This window comes from Antrostomus carolinensis, unplaced genomic scaffold (assembly GCF_000700745.2).
Source record: "Antrostomus carolinensis isolate BGI_N321 unplaced genomic scaffold, ASM70074v2 scaffold2004, whole genome shotgun sequence".
NCBI lineage: Eukaryota > Metazoa > Chordata > Aves > Caprimulgiformes > Caprimulgidae > Antrostomus > Antrostomus carolinensis.
Genome location: NW_010309859.1, coordinates 23,574 through 42,476, shown reverse-complemented (window position 1 = coordinate 42,476; position 18,903 = coordinate 23,574). Strand labels below are relative to the sequence as shown.

Here is an 18,903-nt window from a genome sequence, read left to right as displayed (position 1 = left end):
TTTTTTACCAGTGATGACTTTTAGTCACTTGAAGGGCAGCTGTACTCTCATGGTTCGTTGATGATGAATTCAGAATTCATATTTATGTGGAATGAATATGGAAATGATGTGGTTTTTTGTTGCTCTTGCCTGTAGGTACATCTGTAGTAATGCTGGAGGTACTGAGGTCTTGATAAGGGGATAGAGGCATTTTGACATACTCATTTTGCTGATGTTTTGTTCATAGAAATGTGTTCATTTTAAAATGTGGTCAGAAGTATAATGCTAGACTTTTGGTCTTTCTCTCTGTTGTTGGGAACTTGTTGCTTTTGACCTGTGCTTTGTAACTATCTTAACTCTTAAAAATAGTTATTTTAATTTATACTTGTAGACAAAACCTGCAGGATGTTTCACTGAACTCCCTTATGTAACTTCTCTTTGCAGCCTGAGATTTCTTAATGCCTCTGCCAACAAACTGGAAATGCTTCCTCCAGCAACTCTTTCTGAAGAAACCCATAGCATCTTACAGGAGTTGTACTTGACCAATAACAACCTCACAGATAAATGCGTACCCTTGTTAACAGGCCATCCGCACCTGAAAATCTTGCACATGGCTTACAATCGCCTGCAGAGCTTCCCTGCGAGGTGAGTAACTGGTTCCACTGCCTCTGGCCCACTGGTGAGTGGGCATCACGAAACATTTTCACAGCGAGAACTGAATTGTGTAGAAATGTGGTGGCACAGGCTGTATCTTGAATGCAGTGATACTGCAGTGGGTGGGTTCACCCGCTGCGCCCACTTGCACAGTGCTGCTCCCCTCTTGTGTTGCACAGGTGAGTGAGTGCTGCATGTTAGTTGGTGTGTTTTGATTGTGCTTGAAATTCTTTTCAACTGGACTAATTCAGCGTGACCTCAGTATGCTTTTGAAGTCGAGCAAGGAGGTTCTGTTTTCCCTGGCTTGGTCACTTTGCTTACAGCTGGTGGGCTTCTCTTTACAAGCTATTTGTGAGCATAACAGTCTGGAAATGTCCTCTGGAAGTGGACTAAACTCCACTGGGGAAAAATCCTCTTACTCCAGAAGGAGATTCTGCCTTGGCAGCAATTCTGTACTTTCAGTTCACTCTGTTTTAATCAGAAGTCTTTCAAGTGTAAGATGTGCTGTAAAGCTGATGAGGTACAACCTTGGAAAAGAGATGCCGATAAATAAAGGAAGAGACATCTCTGTCCTTGGGTGATGTTCTGAGCAGCTGGGCTTCGATGGCAAGGGGGAGGGAGGGAGATGAATTAGGGGGAGGGGCTGAGTGGGATGTCAGAAGATGGAAGGGAAAATTTGGGGTGAAGTGAGAAGCAAGAGTTGAAAGAAAGGGGAAGGAAGGAGGAAAAAAAAAAATAAAAGTGAGCTGGTGAGTGGGGTGACATTAGCAAAATCAGTCACATGAAAACTAGCATTAACAAAACACGACAGGAGCAGCACACATTTTCTTCCACAACTGTGCTAGCATCTGATGTGAGGAGAGGTGACAGGCACTGCTGTGAACAAGGACCAACGTCTGCAATTTTATTTTCTTCAAATAATGAAAACCATTGCTCTTATCACTGCTTCAAAATAAAATATGTGTGTCTATTAAAAAAAAAAAATTCTCAAACTCCTGTTCTTATAGCAAAATGGCCAAGCTGGAAGAGTTGGAGGAAATTGATATTAGTGGGAACAAACTGAAAGCCATTCCAACAACTATCATGAACTGTAGACGTATGCATACTGTAATTGCTCACTCCAACTGCATCGAAGTCTTCCCAGAAGTCATGCAGCTTTCTGAAATAAAGGTAAGGAATGAATGTGCTTTGATAGAAGCAAGTATAATGCAACTTTACCAATTTTATTCTCCCCTCAGGTCTCTCATTGCTACAGGTTAGTATATTCTCAGGATTACAGAGATCTGACAGCTGCTTTTTCCTATGAGGTCATATGCAAAATATTTGCCCCTGTTTTGCCTTAGAGAGGAAGGGAAGAAGCGCCTCAAAATCTGATTTTACGTTCACCTTCACCAGATCCTGTCTTCTCTGCCAAATAAGTGTTAATTGTCTTCCTGTGACAGTCTGTTAGGATACGACTTAAACATTTGGCAAGAGCTATGCATAATTAACTCTTGCTGCCTTGGCAATTGGTTGATGGTGTAGGAATGGACTTTGTTTAGAGTGTGTGTTAAAAACTGCTGAAGCTGCAAAATGGGGCCTTGGGGACAGAGATAAATTCCAGGAGAGCAGGATTTGAGTATTGAGGCAAGCTACTTTAATTTTCCTAATTGCAGTCATATTTTGCACAACCAGAGGAATGCTTAATCCGTCTCTAGTACGCCTTTCCAGGAGTAATTCTGTACTTTCCTGACACTTATTTTTGTGTGACGCATACTTTGCTTGACCACGCTGAAGAGCACTGGTGCTTCGCTTTTGTGAATCAAGTTCCCACTTCTCGCCTGGCTACAGTGCAGAATATTCTGTGCTGTGTGCTGTTTCCGCTGGCCGGGGCTGGGAGACAGTTAACTCTCAGCATACAAATCTTGTGATACGGCAGAAAACGTGTCGTTCTCCGAGGCTGAGAACCGATTACCTATTCACAGGCTCAAAACAACTGAAGTGTCCTTCGGGCGCTCTGCAGAGTCAAAAGGCGAAGTTCACAGACTTCTGTGTGTGCCTCGGTGTCTGGGGTCAGGCAAAGCAGCAGGAGCAATAGTTCTGTTGGACAGTGAGTACATGCAAAGATGAGCTTTGTGGTTTTAGCCAGGAAATCTCAAACAAACTTGTGGGTTTTTGAATACTCCTCCCTCTTTGGAACAATGGCCAGAGGAAGCAGAGGGCCATTTAGAATCAATCAGAAGCGAAGCCTTTTTTCTTAGAGGAAGAATTGGGGTGGGGGATCGAGGCTCTGAGCAATAAACATTTCTTTAAAAATATGAGGGTGGTGTTAACAACAACAAAAAAATGAAGGTAATGTAAACACGCTGATGAGGAACAATCAACTTCTTCCTTTTGTTCTTCTGTTTTGGGGAAGGCTGAATGTTTTATAAAAGTGTCAGTATTTAAAGTGCTGCTCTGCCACAACACTTAGCAGGAAAACGCTCTTGGAAGATCCGGCAATTTCTTCCTACTGGTTCCCTACAGTTATTTAGTTCTCTTCAGCAGAAGAAAGAGGCATGGATGTCACTAACTGTTTTGGGACTACGGGGATAGCGCGCATGGCTTCATCTAAAAGGGCACAGCACTCTAGGACTCTGCCTTTGTGGAAGGAAAATGCCTGGTCAGTACTCAAGCCTGGTTTTGATTTAGGTGAGATGAGTTCATGTAGTTGCCAGATGGGAAGGTGCCTTGTTGCACACAGAGGTTCTTCTGGCCTCTTGGTGATTTCTCTAGGTCAGGGTTGGTGTTTGTCAGTTTGGAAGTCAAGCTTGTGCTGCCTGGCTGTGTCCATTACTGAGCTTAACTGGAGCTCCTTCTTAGGTATGTGAGAGCATTCAGAATGTGCCAAAGTAATTCAGAATTTATTGTTTGAGTATAGACTTGTTTGTTTGGTGAAAGAAGCTTGCTTGTAGCATAGCAGAGGGTTGTATAGTCTCGCATTACCTCTGCAATTATATCATATTTGATAGTTATTTTTAACTGAGATGGCATTCAAACACACTGAACTTCTTGGGAAATTCTGTTACCTGAGTGAAGGGTGTTTTGCTTCTGTGTAATTAGCCTGGTAGGCTGACATGTTATGTTTTTGGAGTCAGTGATACTGGAACAGTTAGTTACGGCAGTTACTACGCTGTCTGAAGTAATTTCAGAAGGAAAGCTAGTATAAATGATGATGCTTTCACACTTGCAGTAACTCCAAGATTTCCAAACACAAGGTCATTTTAGTGATACAACTGTCTCTAAGCCTTTTTTGCACATTACAGTCAAGGCTACAGAAGTTATGTGTTGTCTTCTGTGTTAGAGGTGGAGGTCTCCGAGATCTCTTACACAATACAATTTTTAGGGGTTTTATTGTATTTTATGACAGTTAGTTATACTGTCAGAGTTAGGTTTGTGCACACTAAAATGTCTTCTGCAAATGGTTGAGCAGCTGGAAGCACACATACCTGAGTCAATGCCCCAGCAGACTCTTTGTTACAGCCATTGTTTGACTTCAATTTCCTTGCCTTACAAAATAAAATAGGGCACATTTTTAATTGTTATCCAGTGTCCTAGTGTTCTTTCGCAGCCAAACAGTTGAGTACTCCTTACTGCTTGAGCAGAGCTCGGCAACCCAGGCTTGCTTTTCCCACCTGGGACCTAGCCTTACTTTATTATCCAGTTTTTGTTGACTGATGAGCTGCTTCTCTTTTGTGGTTGTCTTGCTGGGCTGCTGCAGTGAGGGTGAAATGGAGGTTTCTTGTCACAGTTTTTGGTCAAGCTTATCTTTCACAGGAGCATTACCTTGAGATCTGAAATAAATGAAGATTTAGCAGCAGTACATCTTAAAGATGAAACTCTGTCTTTGGTAGTTTTTCTCCTCATTAAATAGGTTAGTATCAGTATCACTATCAACACAGCGTAAGCAAATGCTGAATATTAAACCCTGTCCTCCAGCTGCCCCATCCAGTGCAAAATCCCGCGTGCAGTTGCAGGAGTTGTTCTTCTGGTACTGCACGGGTGAGGCTAAACCAGCCTGCATTAACATAATCCATGAGGAAATTTGGATCACTTAGGAAATATCCTTTCCTGCTTGCCTAGGGAGTAGAACAAGGACTAAATTTAACATAGATATGCAGAAAGTCCCTCTTAGCCTATTCTTCAAATAGTACAAATAAAATCTAAGAAATCCTAACCTGGTAAATAAGCGATCTTCACTAGTGCCTGGGGATCAAGGCATCTGCTCTAGAGTGTTGCTGCCTTTGGCATTTAATGAGAACAATCAAATTACTGATTTTTGTATCTGCTATTCCAGCATGCTCTTCCATCAAATTTGTAATAGCACCGAAGTGTTGAACACATCAAGGCCTGCTGGCAGCTTCTTTAATCTGCAAAGTAATTACTGGCTCTCTGGAAGCAGCAAGGAGTTACGCAGAGGGAAAAAGCTCACTGTTCTGTTAAGCTGTCTACTATTTTGTTTGCATGACACATTTAAACTCTGATTTCCTTGTCAGGCTTAGATAACGTCAGCAGTTTGTTCTTCATAGATAATAAGGCCTCCATATTAGACAACCTCAGGATTCAAGATTTGGGTTGGAAATTCATTATTTCATAGAATCATGGAATGGTTAGGGTTGGAAGGGACCTTTCCATGTATTTAATAAAGTGTTAAGAGATGTTTCTTCTCCAGATTTTACTAGGTTATCTTATGTCTTCTTAGAGCCCAGGACCTAATTTATTTGAATATACCTACAAAAATGAAAATGCCTTGCTTGTGTCAATGGAAAGTACATAATGGTCAAAGTGTGCAGCTAGGAAAAGCCTCCTCCTGCTGCTTTCAGCTTTCTGTTTATTATAGTTTTTGAAGTCTTCCTCTTTTTGCAGGCTGAAAGTAGAAAATGGTCTTTCTGAAAGATGTGGAAACTTCTTCTGTCCTCTGTTAAATACTAGCCTGCTCTGTCCTCTCAAAAACTTTTTTTCCTGTTTTTGGTTCATGCTACACTGGTGGGCCTGTAATAGGGTTTGGAGAGTTTGTTTTGTTCTAAAATGCCATATTTTTCCCTGTGGATTGTCTTTCCTCTGGATATGCAGCTTTAAATGATGTTTGTTTGGGGCTTTTGTCATTCTTGTGCACTTGTTCTAGCTAACTCCTTTCACTTGTGCTTAGCTGGTGGGTAGCCAACAAGTTTCTCTGCTGTTTTGGATCATATTTTTCTGAAATACTTAAGCTTTAATTTTTTTTCACTCATTTTATTGACTTCATATTTAAATATGAATCCAGCTAAGATGACACGAATTAAAACCATGTTTAAAACTGCTCCAATATTGTTTTCCTTTTCCCCCTCCACATGCATTCATAACCCTGCTTATTTTAATATCCCTCAGTAAATTCTGAATTCCTTACAGCCTGCTCATACTTATGCTGGTTTAAACTGACTTTGGAGGAGGGACTGCTATACCAGTGCCTTAGAAGCCCTAACTGTATTTATCTCTTATTTCCTTTATCTATTAAAAGACTGGTTTCATCAGTAACATTTTTTCTTAAATACTTGAAAATATACTGGCCATCTTTGTCTCTGTGAAGAGCAGACAAAATTTACTAGTTTTGTAACAAGAGGACACCTGGCCAGACATGGAAATGGAGGGAACATATTTCTAGGTGTCCCAGACATCTGGTAAGATGGCTAAATGCCATATGAATGTCTTTTGTAAGAACCACTTAAATGAATGGTCTTGGGTCTCCGTTGCAGCCTTTATTGTTCATGAAACATGCCTTACTACATTTAATCAAAATTTGCATGATCTTGATGACAGCTGAATTCTCTTGCTTATTTGGCTGCTTTCCTTTTGCAGTGCGTGGACCTAAGCTGCAATGAACTGAGTGAAGTCACATTGCCTGAAAACCTGCCTCCAAAACTACAAGAGCTGGACCTGACTGGAAATCCCAGATTAGCCTTGGATCACAAAACCCTAGAGCTGCTGAAGTAGGTTACCTTACAGAGTGGGGAGGGGACAGAACAACTCCTGTCACTAGGATGTGACAAAAGCACAATGCACAGAAGTGTAAATATGGCTTATGCTCTCAGGGGATCAGAAAGTAACAGATTATGGGGATAGGTCAGAAATTGATGCTTTGTTAAAGAGGTTGACTTCACCTACCTCAGTGCAATTGCTTTCAGCTGTGACTCCTGAAGGGGTTTTGCTAGTCTGGTATAACCACTGTTGGGCCAGTTTGATCTCTGTTTGGCTTCTGGCATTAGATTCAGCCAAAATACTTACTTTATTCCACTGCTGAGATGCTGTGTACTATATTTTTTTGTTCACATTAATCTCCTTGAGTCTCTCTTTGCCCTTCTGCTGCTTTTTACCTCTTTGCATACTATTTCTTGTTACCCTTCATACCTCTGTTTTCGTCCTAGAAAAAAATATATATTTTTTGTATTTAAACCTCTCCTGAAGACTCACATCTCCCACTCTGCTTGCAGCAAAGCTAGTTCCCTTCCTTTGGCACCCTCTGTTTCCTTCTTATCTACCTGTTTGTTTCCTGCCCTGGGACTTAAGTGTCATCCATAAGTAAAATTCACCAAGTGCCTTGTGCCCCCTTCTGCAGTGTGCTGGGAAACTAAACCAGATCATCTGTGGACAGTGGTGCTGCTTTGAGCTTTTCTTATGTCCTGAAGGGACCTGCGTCAGCTCCGAGTTTCCTTCTAAGTCTCTTTGATCCTTAAATATTGTGTGATTCCAAGAAGGGTTGAGCAGTTGCTTTGTGGTGTTTGCTTTTAAATCGTTAAGATCAGCCATTCAGGAGTAGTAAACCTCATCTGTTGTGCAAGCAAGGGAAACTTACAGTGTGGGTTTCCTTTTTACTTGAATCAGTGGATTTTATCAAATTTAAATGGAAATTTGAATAAAGTTACTTTTCACAGATAAAACCAAGAGTCCATGTTCTGCATCAGACAGCAAAAAAAAAAAAAAAAAGGGATGTTCCTCTATTTTAAGAGCTGCTTTATTGTATACAGGAAACCTTCCTGAAGAAGCAGTGTGTAATGTTGCTCTTGTTCACAGGGGAAAAAAAAAATTAAAAAAACATATATAGATTACAAAACTAACTGAATAGTGTCAAAACTTAACAGGAAAGATCAGCTTTTCTCGTGTATAACACAGCAGACAAGATGGACAAGCCAACCTCTTCCCCTTTTCATATCCAAGCATCATGCCCTATAGCAGTATTGTACAAATTGAAGCCCTAAGTAGTAGAAGAGTACTAGTTACGTGCCGTATTTTGAGTTGAGTTGAATGAGGTGGGTGCTCTGGTGATGGTGGGTACAGAGAAGGCTGAGTTACTGAATGCCACCTTTGCTCAGTCTTCACTGCTAAGGCCAACCCTCAGGAATCCCTGACCCTGGAGGTAAGAGGGAAAGTCTGGAGAAAGAAAGACTCTCCCTTGGTCAAGAAGGACTGGGTTAGAGATCACTAAGGCAAACTTGACATCCACACATCTGTGGGCTGTGATAGGGTGCACCCACGAGCTCTGAGAGAGCTGGCAGATGTTACTGCACAGCAGGTTAACCATGAGCCAGCAACATGCCCTTGTGGCCAAGGCGGCCAGTGGTCTCCTGGGGTGCATTAAGAAGAGTGTGGCCAGCAGGTCGAAGGAAGTTCTCCTCCCTCTTTGCTGTGCCCTAGTGAATCCACATCTGGGGTACTGTGTCCAGTTCTGGGCTGCCCAGTTCAAGACAGACAAGGAACTACTGGAGAGAGTCCAGCAGAGATACTACAAAGATGGTTAGGGGACTGGTGCATCTGCCTTACAAGGCAAGGCTGAGAGACCTGGGTCTGTTAAGCCTGGAGAAAAGAAGACTGAGAGGGGGATCTTACCAATGCTTACAAATATCTAAAGGGTGGGTGTCAAGAGGATGGGACCAGACTCTCTTCAGTGGTGGCCAGTGACAGGACAAGGGGCAACAGGCACAAACTGGAACACAGGAAGTTCCATCTGAAGATGAGGGAAAACCCCTTTCCTGTGAGGGTGCCAGAGCACTGGGACAGGCTGCCCAGAGAGGTTGTGGAGTCTCCATCTCTGGAGATGTTAAAAACCTGCCTGGACCCCTGCCTGTCCCCCGTGCTGCGGGGAACCTGCTTTGGCAGGGGGGTTGGACTGGATGATCTCCCGAGGTCCCTTCCAACCCCTGCCATTCTGTGATTTTCACTGGCGTACACATTGTCTTTAATTCACAGAAAACTTCTTTCCTCTTCTGTGTTTTGTTTGGTTACTTGGTGGTTTTTTGATAAATTATTTTCAAGACCTCAGGTCTATTCTCTTCCATAATATTCATTAGCCACAGTCAGGTGTTTCAGGCCTCCTGAGGGGCAGCTTAGTGTCTGATCTACTACGCTGACTTCTGTGCTGTGCTGCTATAATTGACTGTGAGGGAGGAGGTGCTCCTTTCACTTGTTCTTTGTGGCAGGCACAAAAATACTTGTGCACTTGGTACTTTTTATATCTTCCTTCTGCCTGCGAAAGGCAGCTCTCCATCTGTGCCCTGGCAGGATTCAAGCAGGTAGTAGGTTAATATATACTCTCAGTGCTGGTGAGAAGAAGAGTCCTGTCATGCATGCTTGCTTTTTAATATGTATGGAAATCTTAAAGGATGCTTGCATGCTTAGGAGGATGTTGCCAAGTGATTTATTGGATATAAGAATTTTCAGTAGCAATTAAAATGAAAAAGGAGGAAAAAAAAAATGCTGCTACTCTGATTTTTAGGAAAGAGCATCTAGTTCAATTGTAACAGTCATTTTAAAATAGGGGGAAGATAAACCATGCTGTCTGGAAGACTTAGCCCATATTGTCTGTATAGGGTGTGCTGCTGGATATCATTCCTTTCCAGGCACATGGTCTATTTGTAGTGGTGCCACTGAGGAACCTGAGAGCAATGTGTTGAGGTCGCTTTTTTCCATCACTGCTGGGAATCCTTGAGACACCTCTGGGTCCTTGACCTGCCCACGAACCAGGCATCAGTCAACCCAGTTAAAAAAAGAAACAAACAGAAAAACCTTTTTAATCCAAGTTCCTCTGCCCTGGAGGATAAATGCCTTGTATGAGTAGTCTGCAAAGAAAGTATGTTTGTTCCTGTGTGTAGTGTTTTGCAGGTGCAGACAGAGTTAAAAGCTCTGCTACTTTAGAAGACATCCAGGTTTCCAATTTGATTTGGGGTCAGATAATATTTTCTAGTGCTCGTGGCGAGATGTTTGCCTCCTCTTTGTCACACAAAGGGCTGCAAAACCAAGGGCTTAAAACACCAGTGGTTCTAATGTTATTTATGTAATTTGTTTGCTTTTAATATGTCCTTGCTGGTACATCCTGCCTATTAGTGTAAAAAGAAATCTGGATGTGACACAACTTGAGGTTATTTGAGGAAAGCCGTGCGATGCTGAAAAGACTTTTCAGTGTGTTCAGGTTGGGTGGGGGTTTGGACAGAGAAAAGTCAGTGCTCAGAGTGCACAGTTAGGCCTTTCTGCTTGTGTCCTTTTATGATTCATTTGGTTCATGAAAGATTCGGGTGCCTTTGAAGTGTCTGCAGTGTGTGGGGAGCTTGCTTTCCCCTGCCTTTGGAAGGGAGCAGTAGGGAGCATGGGGGGTCATCTCTACCCAGCAAAGCAGGGCTGTGAAGAGAAGGGTATAAACAGAGAGGGCTGGGCCCTTTTTAGGTCTTTACTACACCGGGTGAGATATTTGAAATTCAAGCTAAAGGCTATGTTGGTAGTAAATTGGAGGGTAGAGGATCAAGGGTCTTAGTAAAAATAGGACTGTACGACTGGGCAGAGCAGAAGGGCCGTGCTGGTTGACGGGACTGCAGACTGGCCCTTGCAGGTTGGTGCACGACAAGGATGGAGCCGATTTCTGGTTCGTAGGCATTTTCAGGGAAGGCTGTTACTTTCTGTTTCTAAAGAATTTTTTTTCTTTTTTTCTTTTTTTTTTTCATTTAGGGGATGTTGTGGGTCATACAGGAGGTTTCATTTGAGTACAATGAAAAGAGCCTAGAGGCTTGTTGTTAAAATGGCTGAGAAAGATGTATAAGTTAAAAAAGTCATTCTCCTGTACTGGCTTTCATCAAGCTAGTGACAAATTTGCCCTGTATTCCTACTGGGCTACGTTTGAAACAAATAGCTGGGGGGTGAGGGCAGGGAAAAGAAAAGCCAGCTAAGCAAAACAGTGCAGCTGACACCCCCACAGAGGCTCAGTTATTTACTGCTTTTTTTGTTCTTTGTATACAGACACATAAAAGTAACCACTTCAGATGTCCTATTTCATTTTCTTCTATTAAATGTGTTACTGAGAATTGGGAGGGGGAAAAAAAGGTGTTATCTTCACATTTTAAGCTGGATCATGTCAGAACTTTGCATCTTTCCCCTTTCTTTTCTCCTTGCAGCAATATCCGTTGCTTCAAGATTGACCAGCCCTCGGCCGGTGATGCTTCAGGAGCGCCAGCGGTGTGGAGTCACGGTTACACAGAAGCATCAGGCGTTAAGAACAAGTATGACCTGATGTTGTTCTAGCATCCTAGCAGCAGAGTGCCTCTATGCTGTTCCAAAGAAATCCTTTTTTCAGTGAAAGTTTTGGGGACGTTTTGAGCCTCACAAAGGCAGAGGCCATGCCATGGCTCTATATTTGTATACTGGGCCCCTGCCTGGCTCTCGACTTTGGTCTTTGTTAGGGAAGTTGCTAAGATACAAGTGTAACTGACACATTTTGTCTGTGCAAGACTCCGGTACTTGCAAAAGATCTGAGTGTTTAAAAGCATTTTCCTCTTTGCAAAGCTTTTTTCAACCAAAGGATGTTTACCAAGCAAATCAGAGATACCAAAGGAAGAGGCAGAATGGCCAAAACTCTGAATATTCATAGTGTGTGGAGCTCTTCTGACTAAGGCAGCACTTGACAAATATTGTACCCAAGAGTCTGCTAGTCTCTGTGTTGCTGGCAGTGTGTTGAATCTTTCTTTGTTCCTTAAATACCTTTTTAGAAATCTTCTGCTACCTAGGTTTCTGTAGCAAGTGCCAGCAAGCCTTTACTTACTTTTAACTGGTTTAAGGCACAACATGGTCATTGGCATGTTAAATCACAAAGATGGCTTTCTGAGGGACAAGTGTGGTTTTAGCTGATGTTGTTTTGGGCATTTTTTTTTTCTCCCCTATTTCTCCAAATAAGGGATTTGTTCACATGCTGAAAAGGAGGAAAAATCCTTAGGGCTTGGCTTGAATTTCCAGCATAGTTCTCCCCACATATCAGCACTGTTGAGTGTGCCTGAGTCTTCTCCACAGCTCAGAAATGAGTCCTGAAACGCTTGTGGTTGAACAAGGTGGTTAAAACTAGCTCTCAGACCAGGCTGCATCTTTCTGGTCAGAATGACAAGATGAAAAATTCGTAGTGGGTAAGAACCTTGATATTCTCCTGCTTTGTTTTTTCACTAGGCTGTGTGTGGCAGCACTTTCGGCCAATAACTTCTGTGACAACCGGGAGGCACTTTATGGTGTTTTTGACGGTGACCGCAACGTGGAAGTGCCGTATCTGCTGCAGTGCACCATGAGTGACATCTTAGCAGAAGAGCTGCAGAAGACAAAAAATGAGGAGGAATACATGATCAACACTTTCATCGTTATGCAGAGGTGAGTCTTGGATCTGAAGCCTTTTCTTACCTTGTGTGTGCTCACTGGGCAGTTTATTTGCTTTCAGGTCAGACACCTGCTCTTTTCTTGCTTCAAAAAAATGCCAGAGGGGAAAAAAGCCTCGGTATCTGGCTATGGTGGGTTTTTATTGCTTTTGTGAATATTGCTCTGTTCATTTCAGGTGTGGGGAGAAAAACCCTAACACCTCCCCACTCAAACAAAAAAGAAAGTACCCACCTGCAAAGTTACTAAATGCTCATGACTAAGTGGTGGGTGGAGGTTTACTCTTTTGTGGTACCTTCTTTAAGTCTTACAATTCACAATTAGCCATAACCAAGGCAGTGATTAGAATCGCTTGATTGTCTTTTAAGCTTCCTTACTACTACTGGATGCAAAGCCTGGGCTGAACCTTTCTGTTTCTCTGTACCAATTCAAGTTATTTAAGGCTACACAAATATTTAAAACGTGTAGTCTGACTCCTTAGAAATTTCTATCTCCTGTCATCCCTTTGGCCTTAGAATATTATTTAAGCAGGACCCATCCAAAGAGATTGTGATACGATGGCTGTGAGTGTAATAGTAGCTCTGTGTAGTGGTTTGGAAACCTGTGTGCGTGCTGTTCTTGACAGAAGAAGAAATCGTGCCTGGGGAGACATCGAGCGAAGGAAGAATATGAAGGGAATTGAACAAAAGAGAACGAAGAGGTCAGGGAAACAAAGGAGAAAGCAAACAAGCAGCTTACAGACTGAGGAAATGGATCAAGTTAAAAGTAGCATTGCTTATCGTTCAATTGCTGCACCTTTGGAAAGGAAAATACTCTCAAGTTCTGGTATCAGGAAAGAGATGGAAGCAGTAGGGTGCTACTGAACCGTACAAACACAAGAGAGAAAAAATTTCCTTCCCATAATTGTTTGTAACAGTGTCTCAGGCTGGTAGCTGAGAACGTGGTTGCCCTATACTTAAAATATTCAAAAATAATAACAAAGTTTCGTATCAAAAGTCCTTATTAAGCGGTTTTGTTTACTACTAATGCAATATCACAGGAATGTGGCACTCCTACAAAAAGCTGTCTTTTTTTGTTGTTTGTTTTTTAAATTTTGTATCTCAAGTCAAAATTAAGCTAGTCACATCTTTGGAGAACCAGAAATAGTATTCATTCCAGTTGCATTTAAGCATTCTTTGAGGATTATTACAGATGATATGCAACACTCTTGTAGTGTGTATGTAAAAAATAAAGATCGGTAGCTTCAGATCTAAAGAACTAGCTGGATAATATGAACCCCCTTTTTAAGCTCTACCTGTACTCATTTGATAGTCCTCGGTACCTTTCTAATCCTCTCTGTTTCCCTTGACCTGACCTTTAAAGCAAATGTCTTTAAGAAGCAGAGAAAGACAGAAAACTGTGCAACTTTTAAAAGTGCAAAGTGTTTTGGTTTTTCTTTTTTTTTTCCTAAAATTGAGCAGATTTGAGTATCTGCTTATGTGTAAATAACACGCTGCCTGAGAGTCACACGTGATTTCTCTGCAGTGCTGCTGTAGTGTCAAGAGTCTTCAGTGGAGACTTTTGTTTCTGTCCCAGTGATCCAATAGAGTCAATGTCCTGAGTGCCTGTGGTTGCAGAACAGCGGCTGTTTCTCCGTAGTACCCATAATACTTGTTTTCCAATTAAAGAACAATCATTGTTTTGTTTAAATTCCAGGAAACTTGGAACAGCTGGACAAAAACTTGGAGGCTCTGCTGTTCTTTGCCATATAAAACATGATCCCATGGACCCTGGTGGATGCTTCACGCTAACCTCAGCAAACGTGGGGAAGTGCCAAACCGTTCTCTGCCGGAATGGGAAACCTCTGCCTTTGTCCAGGTGTTACGTGATGAGTTGTGAAGAAGAGCTGAAGAGGATTAAGCAGCATAAGGCCATTATCACAGAGGTTAGAGAACAGTTAGGGACTGTTGCAACTTGCAGCTTCCTTAGAGAGTATTTGCACAGCAGTGCATGAAATTACGTGTGGATGTTAGGAGCCTCTAAGAGGTGATGTTAATGGTTTGGGTTCCAGAGTTGCACTTTTCCTTTCAAGGTGATTCATATCGTGCAATCAAGTTGCTTTTCCATCCCGTTGTCGTGCTGGATTTTGGTTAGCTTCAGAGAGTGAGAAACTGAGTATTTTCTGCATTTGAAACGGGAAAGCAGACACCTTCCTCGTAATGGGGAGAGGAATTACTGTGTTGGAGCTGTCATCAAGAGCCTCTCCGATCAAAAAGGATGAGAGGACAGAGCACTTGGAGCAATGCTGTCCTTCCCTTAGGAGACTCCTTGCTCCTGGGCAGGATGACTTCGCTGTCTGAGCTCCTATGTTCCGAGAGCTGCCCTTTGACAGGCAGCTCTTGAAAGAGCACTTGCCCAAAAGGAAAACCCATCTTGTGCTCAGCTGAACCATGAGAGGAGAGAAAACTGTTTGTTGCCTCCTTACAAGCTTGGAGCCACTGCTGTCAGTTTTGCTTTGCCTTGTGTGACCCATGTGTAAGAATAGATAAATATTGAATCCTCTTAATGGTGAAGGAAAGGGCAGAAAACTCACTGCTGTGTGCCTGTGAGCAGGGTGTGCGTGTAGGGGGGTGTGCGTGTGGAATGAGTCACGTGCCTATTGATCATGCCAGGGAAAGGTGACGACGGGGATCTCAAACGTGACAAGTTGGAAGGGAGTCACTCCAGTGTAGTGTGCATCGCTGAGGCACGCGCGTTGTGTTGTTCCGTAGAGGAGAAGGGAAATTTCTGTGCTGAAGCTTAAGATGACTCACTGATTTCATGCACATTGATGGTTTATCACTGCTGTCAGCCTTCTAATGGGGAAGTTAACAAGGCAACAGGGTTTTTTTTTTTTTTCTTCTGAGGGGTTTTAAAGGGGAAGCTTTTTTTTAGTCTTGGTTCACCTTTCTGTGGTTATCTGCTTTATAATAACCACTGCAGACATCAGCTGGACCAAATGAGTGTGAACCCTTACCTTTGTTTTTCTTCTCAAACATGCAATTAGCAGGGTGTAGCTATCCCCAGCAGGCTGACAGATATCCAGGCTTGCTGTTTCAGACACTTGCTCTGCTTATTCTGGCAGCTTGGATTCTAACCAGGACAGGATCCTGGGATTTGGACGTGCATGGAATTTACTTCTAAAATACGTCCATTTTTACTGATGTTTTCCCTTCAGATACTCCTCCTCCTCCCCTTGGAAATGCTGTATCTAAGTGGAAACGTAGTAAGTAATTGGGGCGTGTAAAACATTTCACTACAACTCAGCTGACTGAGAAATGCAGACTTGCTGTCTGCTGCATTTGACTTGCATGCCTCATTTAGTCTTTTCTTTTTTTAAATGAACTTTTGTTTCCCAAGTGATGAACCAAGATGAAACCTACAATTGTTACAGCTGCAAGAGAAGAGTCATAACTGAATGACCTGCCCCTATATCAAACGGAGCTGTGTGTGGCTTTACCCTGTATAAAGCCAGATACCGTGGGTGGAGGAGGGATAAGTCTGACTCACTGGTAAAACACGAGTCCAGTTGGCTCCTGCATCTGCAGGAGCAGAATAGATGGCTCTTTGTTGCAGACTTCTGCTCTACTGTCTGCATAGGTGATGCTGATGACAAATCAGTAGGGTGTAGGAGGCGTAGTGCAGGATTGGAAACCAGCCATTGCTGTGCTCTAATCCCAGCTCTCTCACCTTCTTGCCAATCACTTTGCTTTTCCATCTTCTCGTCTGTAAATGGCAGCGTTGAGGGTACTGCAAAAACAGCCATCAGTAAAACGCAAGGAGGTGCAGGTGCTGTGTGTTCTTGTCTGCTGTGTTTCCAGTTCCCTCTCCTTTCTAATTTCAGGATGGCAAAGTGAATGGTGTGACGGATTCAACGAGAATCTTGGGCTACACCTTCCTTCACCCAAGTGTTGTGCCGCGTCCTCACGTCCAGTCCATCACCTTAACTCCGCAAGATGAGTTCTTCATTCTGGGGAGCAAGGGGCTGTGGGACAGCCTCTCGATGGATGAAGCAGTGGAGGCAGTCAGAAACGTGCCTGATGCGCTGGCAGCCGCAAAGAAGCTTTGCACTTTGGCCCAGAGTTACGGCTGCAATGACAGTATCAGCGCTGTCGTGGTTCAGCTCAACGTGACGGAGGACAGCTTCTGCTGCTGTGAACTTAATGGGGTCCCGCCTCCCAGCCCAGGCATTTTCCCCCAGACTGTCAACGTGGTCATCAAGGACAGGCCAACAGATGCGCTTGGGATGCCGTCTTCAAGCAGCGGCATGGCTTCGGAGATCAGCAGCGAGATCTCCACCTCTGAAATGAGCAGTGAGGTGGGTTCCACGGCCTCCGATGAGCCTCCACAGGTAGCCATGAACGAGAACAGCCCGGCCTACCCGGGGGAGCAGCGCTGCATGCTGCACCCTGTCTGCCTCTCCAATTCTTTCCAGCGGCAGCTCTCCAGCGCCACCTTCTCCAGCGCCTTCTCCGACAACGGCCTTGACAGTGACGACGAGGAACCGATTGAGGGGGTGTTCACCAACGGCAGCCGTGTGGAAGTGGAGGTGGACATCCACTGCAGCCGAGCGAAGGAGAAGCAGCTTCTCCAAGTGCCGGTGGAAGCCAGCGATGAAGGTATCGTCATCAGTGCCAACGAAGATGAGCCCGGCCTTCCCAGGAAAGCTAAATATTCTGCGACAGGCACAATAGGGCGCCGGCGGGGCAACGGTTCTGTGGCACCACAAGAGAGGAGCCACAACTTAATTGAAGTCGCAACGGATGCGCCTCTCAGAAAAACAGGGGGCTACTTTGCTGCTCCAGCACAACCCGATCCTGATGACCAGTTCATCATCCCACCAGAACTTGAAGAAGAAGTCAAGGAGATTATGAAGCAGCACCAGGAACAGCAACAACAGCAGCAGCAACAGCAGCAGCAGCAGCGGCAGTATCCGATGGACAACCTGGCAGACTATTACGATACACCGCTATGACCCACTCTATTTACTGCTCAGAAATAAACTAACAAACAAGGAGACTTGAGTGCGGGACCCGGTGGGCTTGCATTACAGCAGGGGTTTTCCTTATCCTTTTCCTTTATATACTTCCTTTTCCTTATCCTGCCACTACAGATAACTGCAGCTTTTCAGTTTGTTTAGGTTTAATATTCATTGACTTTCTTCTAGAGACGCTTGACCGGTAAAGTTTAAAATAGTTAACCTTCCCTTAACATATCAAGTGTAAAAAACAAACAAACAAAAAAAGTAATAAAAAGGTTTAATATATTGCTGAGAAACAGATGATGATGTAATATTTTTTAAAATGGCTTGTTTGTTTTGTTTGAAAAGCAGGGCAGTAGCCAGTGCTAAATGATTTAAGTAATATTGTAATACTGTATTTCTTTGAGAGAAAAGGCTTTTTTTGGTCTTGAAAATGATAGACATTTGTAGAATATGGAGACTAACTCCTAGGAGTTGCTTTACTCTTTCAGGTGACTTAAGTCACTGAGATTCACTAATTTTCTCTGAGAGAACAGTTGATTGGGAAATTCCTGTAAATAGCTCAGTGTTGTATAGTGATGCTTACATGTTTTGTAGCCTTGGCATTAAGGACACAACCTGAAAAACTGACCTTTTTTTCCTTAAGCGACTCTTTGGGCCATGGTCATTGCGCGTAACGGACTGAGTGGCTGTGTACGAGTTAGCTGGAGCTGAGGTGGTGCAGACCATTTGAAGAAACCCACTTTTTCCTCTGGTCTCTTTCTTTACTTTTACAGACATGTTTTGTTTGTGTTCCTTACTGCTGCCACAACCAGCATGATTGTATAGAGCTCATTTGCTGTAGAACATTTACATACCAAGAGTTATATTAAAGCCGAATGCACAAATGAACATGTCATAATTTTTGTTATAATAAATATGAAATTTACACCTGATGTCTGCTTCTATGTCTGAATAGCTGAGCAGCAGCTTTCAAACAGTGTCTTGCTGTGGTTCCTGCAGCGTGCTGCTCAGTTTAAACCAAGCAGTGTTGAAACTTTTTCAGCTCGATCACATTTTCACACTAACTGTAGAAGCTCACATGAACTTCTAGAATTCAAAGGCCATGCCAAATGGCCTTTAAAAGATAAGAAACAACTCTCTGAGGAGTTAACCTGTTTCTTTTTTTCTTTCTCAGTACTAATTCAGCATTATTGATTTGCCCTTTGTCCCAGTATTGACAATGCCAGAAGACTGAAGAGGAGTGGTGCTCTGGCTCTATCCCACTGGGACCGAGTAGCTGAAGATAGAAATGAAAAGGGAGAAAGAAAACCTTGGATATGGAGAGAAGAGGGAAAATAGAACAAGAAGTTGGAAACATGAACTCAAAGCTACCTACATAAACACAGATTTCCTCGAATGCGTTGGATGAACACGAGCTCAATGGCAGCTTGCCTTTGGTAGCAAAAGGGCATTTTTTGGCGATTCCTGCAGAAAAGGAGCAACACCCTTTGTCAATATTGCCTCCAGCCAACAGCTCCATTTTACTTGTCAGTCTTTAAAAAGCTGAGTTAGTGTGTGATCATGATGGTGTCTTGCGCCTGCTAGACATTCAGTCTGTATTT

The 18,903-nt window shown here is 43.1% G+C and overlaps 1 protein-coding gene across 1 annotated transcript; it reads left to right on the top strand.

Moving 5' to 3' along the window:
• Nucleotides 1–395: 395 nt before the first annotated feature.
• Nucleotides 396–18,234, top strand: LOC104518775 (PH domain leucine-rich repeat-containing protein phosphatase 1). The gene is made up of 7 exons (XM_010166200.2): nt 396–624; nt 1,641–1,803; nt 6,487–6,617; nt 11,064–11,168; nt 12,103–12,297; nt 13,996–14,224; nt 16,163–18,234. The coding sequence occupies exons 1-7, from the start codon at nt 461–463 to the stop codon at nt 17,291–17,293; spliced, it is 2,118 nt and encodes a 705-aa protein (XP_010164502.2). The 5' UTR covers nt 396–460; the 3' UTR covers nt 17,294–18,234.
• Nucleotides 18,235–18,903: the final 669 nt, after the last annotated feature.

Coding starts and splice junctions, on each gene's coding strand:
- LOC104518775 (XM_010166200.2), top strand. CDS start 461: ATGCTTCCTCCAGCAACTCTTTCTGAAGAAACCCATAGCATCTTACAG. Junction 11,169..12,102: donor GCATCAGGCGTTAAGAACAA/GTATGACCTGAT, acceptor TTTTTTCACTAG/GCTGTGTGTGGCAGCACTTT. Junction 14,225..16,162: donor ATAAGGCCATTATCACAGAG/GTTAGAGAACAG, acceptor TTCTAATTTCAG/GATGGCAAAGTGAATGGTGT.